Here is a 4985-nt window from a genome sequence, read left to right as displayed (position 1 = left end):
GATGTTAGAGAGATAAGAAAATTTAACGTAGGTATCATTTCCTTGTTACAGGTGAACAAGTACTAAGTAATGTTAATAAATATTCTATTTCATGGTATCTCGTACAACAGACGAGTGTAAGGCCAAAGTTTATTAGATAATTTTTATCCTGAACAATAATCCTATCGATTTGTGTAATAAAAAAGCGAGTGTTTATTTTTTAATTTTTAGTTCTTTGAATGTAGTTTTGTTTCATTTTAAAAATAGAAGTATGTTTTCTTTCAGTACAATTGGCTAACTAAAGGATTTAAGGTAATTTATTGAATCAGGCGATTTAAAGTAGTTGCCCTCCAGGGCCCATTAGTTTTTTCCACCCCAAACGTTTCGGCGACTACCAATTTTGGATGCTACCGTAATTCACTGTCAAAATTTATTTTCTTCAAATTTGTAGGAAGTTATATGTCCATAAAGCAGTTCTTTGAAGAGAACGCAAACTTCAATGAAACTTCAGTATGAAAATAGATATAATTAATTTATTGATAAAGTAGTACCTTCTATTAGCTTAACAAATGTACACACAAACTGACCTAACACACATTCTTATATTATATTACCAAGATGACTGTACAGTGTAGGTACAACGAAGCTGTACTAAATAAATTAATTAAAACAAAAATGAGCTTTGGTCTTAAGTAATGTTAAATAAAAATAGATATAAAAAAATATTTAAAAATTTTGACTTTCGATAAGTAAATGAATATATTTCTTTCATCACATCAAAACGTTATAATACGGTATTTGACAACTCCTGATTTTGCCATATCTTAATATTATTATGAAAATATAGATAAACAGATAGTGTTTAGCGAAGAGAAAATATAAATCGGTTGAAAATTGGATTTACAGTGGTTTTTTGAAAAATCTATGTACCTGTCTCTTTCTGAAACGCTTTTCTCCATGCAGCAAGTATGGCGGTAGGTACTGGCGTGTGACGTCACATGCCAGTATGTCTTTCTCTGTCTAATCTTGAATTTCAAACCTTTATAACTTTGTTATTTGTAAAGGTAGCTTAAAATTGTTTTTCTATTCGATAACAGGCATCGTGTAGTTTTAATTTATAAAACATATACGAAATAGTCAAATACCGTATTGCAGATAACACGAATTGCATTTTTTATCTAAAAAAAATATAACTCCTTAGTTCACAACAAGTAAGTAAGTACCTATATCATAATTTTTAAAATAACAGATTTTAAAGATACGAAATTAAGCCAGTGAGTTAGGTAAAATAAGATTGGCAAATGCAGTATTTCGAAAATGTAGTATTTTACTGGCGATGGAATTAAACCGTGACGAAATAATGTTCATACTTATTATTGGCTTATTTAATAATATTTTAATTCATACATACCCCAATTTAGGTAAGTAGCAAAATTAACGTATTTTAATAATAAAACATGTTTCAAAGTACGAATATACTATCCATTTACCTATCAAACTAGAACACATAAAAATCCTAACAATATTAATTTATATAAAAAGTCCTTTTTAAAATACATATCAAGAACACAGCGCCACTGTTTCATTGGCCAGAACTGGAATTAACTTAAGTGTAATTTGCAAATAATAAAAACCCGAAGTTGTATATCTTATCTAATTTTAATTATGAAATCTTATCCAACAATATTTTAGTGTATAAAATAAGTTAAAATTTAATTCTTATACGTTATAAAAGAGCTTGCACTAATCTCAGTATTATCCAAAACTAATGACTTTTTATAGTACAAATTAGCTTTCATAACATAATTTTGTTGAATAAGACCCGAAATGTACAGGTTAAGTAATCTTGACACCTCAACACTACTACTAAACTGTCAGTTATGCTACAATAATCTCAAAATGTACAAAACAAAACGTACTTAATCATCATGATTTTAAATGTCATTTTTATAGCACACTTGACAAGGAATGGCACAAAAATTAAGCACATGATTATGGAAAAGATGCTCCTTGCATTTATATTTTATTTACGAGAATAAATGGCGCGGGCGCATCGGTTAATGTAATTGGTATAGTTAGAAACTTGATTTTGTATGTCTGAAAAGAAACAATTTCCACCAAAAAAGAAATTAAACAAGAACGCTACTTTCTACGTAATTGGCATATTTTTGACGTAAAATCCTTGATATGGCAACAATTTGGTATAAAAATATTAAGCTCTTTCATTCCTTTTCTGCTCTTTTAATTTAGGAGTCTGAATAATATCACTTAAAAGTCAATGTTATATCCACTGTGTAGGAACTTAAAAATGGTAAGTATACCTAGCACTCTTCGACTGTACATATTTTCCTTCATCAGTACCTTTATTGGAACTACTACATTATTATTTTCACTAGATCCGTTAGAAGTGATGAAGGAAGGAGCATGTAAAGGAACAAAAGGGATTAAGGAAGCGCAACAGTCCGAATGTACCATCGAGAACCGGAATTGTTCACCCACTCGCACTTGTTCTTAATTTAGGCAGTAGTACACACGTACGTAGTAAATATTTTCATTATCTTTTGAACGCCACAGTCGGCAACACACGACAGCTGAAAATCGTGCCATAGGCGCCATGTCGGCATTTCGTGGCGTCTATGGAGAGATTTTACGATTTTAATTTTTTTTGTCGTTCAAAAGGTTAATGAAACAGAATAGGATTACACGGCCAAATTCCGAACAGTAGTAAGTTGCTCAATAACACCTGTCCACGACTGTACATAAGATATTGAATGGTTGTGGCGCCACCATCTATGCACACTTGTTCCAAGCACTGCCTTTTTCATCTACTATATAACAGATGGCGCCACTTGTCTTAAATATGTAGTACAAACATTTTAGTCAAGTTATTCTATTGAAATTATCTTAGCAGCTTGATTTAAAATTATAGAATGTTAGTTTGTGAAATGAACTTTTAACGATATTTAAAGAATGCTACAAAGCCACGCCTTAACTTAGATTCACCTCATTAAAAGATGTGGAATCGGCTTGGGGCGCCTTCTTACGGCATATTGTGATGTTGATTAAGACAGTTGGTTTCATAATCAAATCGCAAATGCCAATTATTGAGAAGACAGGTGAAATATCGCTAGATGGCGTTAGTATCGTGAAGTTAATTAGATGTTACGGTCTTGCTTGTAATTGGCTAGTAACCATAGCGTCAAAAAAACCTCAGGATGCTAGTAGTTGGGCATTTATATCTACCGTTGTACCCAGAGTTTATCTCTCCGATTTCAACAAAATTTGGGAGGTAGACTCAGACCATGATTCCGAGCTGGAAAAACAGCGTCTCCAGATGTGTCCCCAAAATATTGTATGGATGTGTCCGTTTTGCTACGAATTTTTCTTAATATTTGGAAATATAAGGAATTAGTTTTGACAGCTCATAAAAAGTAGCTTCTGCTTCATACCAATTCTTGGCCGGCCGGCAATGTAGGCAAGGCTTTATCCAGTCGGAGTCAGAAATATCATGGATGCGGTACATTGCCGGTCATGATTGATCAGTTATAAATTTATAGCCGCGCGGCCCCGCATTGTAAGAGACTCGTGCGATAAAATCCCAACTCGATTCCACACCAAGTCGAGGTTAAACATTTACACAACCTATACAAGTTACAAAGTATGGAGGGTAGACGGAAAAACCTTCTCTGTGTCGAAAAGCGTTAAATAGGTGGCGCTACTGTAGCAAATGCATAAAATAAAGTACCTAATAAAATTTAATAACAAAAAAAAACATTTCGTTATCTATGTTCGTCGAAAAAACGATAGTAATTAATAAGTATTAAATTTTTCAACTGAGCACACTTCACTCTGCTACATTCATTTCATAATCTGCTACACTAGCGCCACTCTGGAAGGATTTGGAACTGTTACTGCTTACAGCTGGCCCTGTACTACGATGCAAAATTCGCACTTCGCGTATCTTGCCGTCCCGCTGATGCAAATATTATTTAATAATACGAGTGAGAGGGACGGCAGTTACAATACGAATTTCGATTTTGGAATTTCGTAGTAGCCCCCCTGGACCCTTACGCAACTGAACAGTTCCACGAGAGAGTTCTCAACCTCTACCCCCCATATTACAAGGAAGCTCCCAATGTACAAATAGAAATTCCTAAACTGATAAAATTTCTTCACTCACAACAAAACTAATCGTCCCACAAGTTTAATCTAACTAGATTCGCGACTGTTCTCACTCGACCCAACGGCTTCTGACTGCGACACAGTAGCGACCTCTGGCGCCACAATCAAACCCTCTTTGATCCTCTTCTTCTGTTTCATCCTTCTATTCTGGAACCAGATTTTGACCTGCGTTTCGTTCAGTTGTAAAGCTGATGCTATTTCTATCCTCCGGGCTCTCGTTAGATACTTGTTGAAGTGGAATTCTTTTTCTAGTTCTGTGAGTTGTTTGTTGGTGAAGTTGGTCCGGCCGGTGTTGTTGAGGTTGAGGAGGGGGTTTGCAAGCATCTGGCTGCCGGTGGGGGTGCGGAGTTCCTGGGGGCTGCCCATCACCCCCTGCGCAACGAAGTCGGCTGGAGGGATCATCAGCTTCGGGGCTGGAAAGAGAGAGGGCGTTAGTTAGTAGGGAACAAAGAATTACGAGTTTTTACATGAATAGTGCAATAATTTATTAAAACAGGCGTTACTTTGCGTAGGTCAATATCAATGAACTAAAAACAATTACTTTGCTCACCCACGGCCTTATGATAGCTTCTATGCAACAAATGTGTGTTCAAGCAGCTCTTTCACCAACATCTAACATCTGGTAGCATGATGAGCGGTTGTGTTGCTCTGAGGATGAACTCTGGTCGGTGTGGTAGTGATGGCAGTTGGGTTTCTGTATGGTCTTACAGTGTGGAGGTGAAGGAGCTGCATGAACATATATTGTTGCAAAAACACATTTGTAACAAAGTAATTGTTTTTAGTTTATAATAGTGCTTTTTACATCACCTTTCAATCAAGAAGTC

General features: G+C 35.2%; 1 protein-coding gene across 1 annotated transcript in view; it reads right to left on the bottom strand.

Moving 5' to 3' along the window:
* Positions 1–492: 492 nt before the first annotated feature.
* Positions 493–4985, bottom strand: part of LOC141433887 (uncharacterized) — a 90964-nt gene continuing 86471 nt past the window's right edge. Inside the window, exon 2 of the mRNA XM_074095990.1 lies at positions 493–4574. Coding sequence (XP_073952091.1) covers positions 4189–4574 — 386 coding nt within the window. The 3' untranslated portion in view covers positions 493–4188. The remainder of the gene's footprint in view (positions 4575–4985) is intronic.

The sequence above is a fragment of the Choristoneura fumiferana genome, chromosome 13 (assembly GCF_025370935.1).
Source record: "Choristoneura fumiferana chromosome 13, NRCan_CFum_1, whole genome shotgun sequence".
NCBI lineage: Eukaryota > Metazoa > Arthropoda > Insecta > Lepidoptera > Tortricidae > Choristoneura > Choristoneura fumiferana.
The sequence above is the reverse complement of the archived record's forward strand: the minus strand, read 5'-3'. Positions and strand labels throughout refer to the sequence as shown.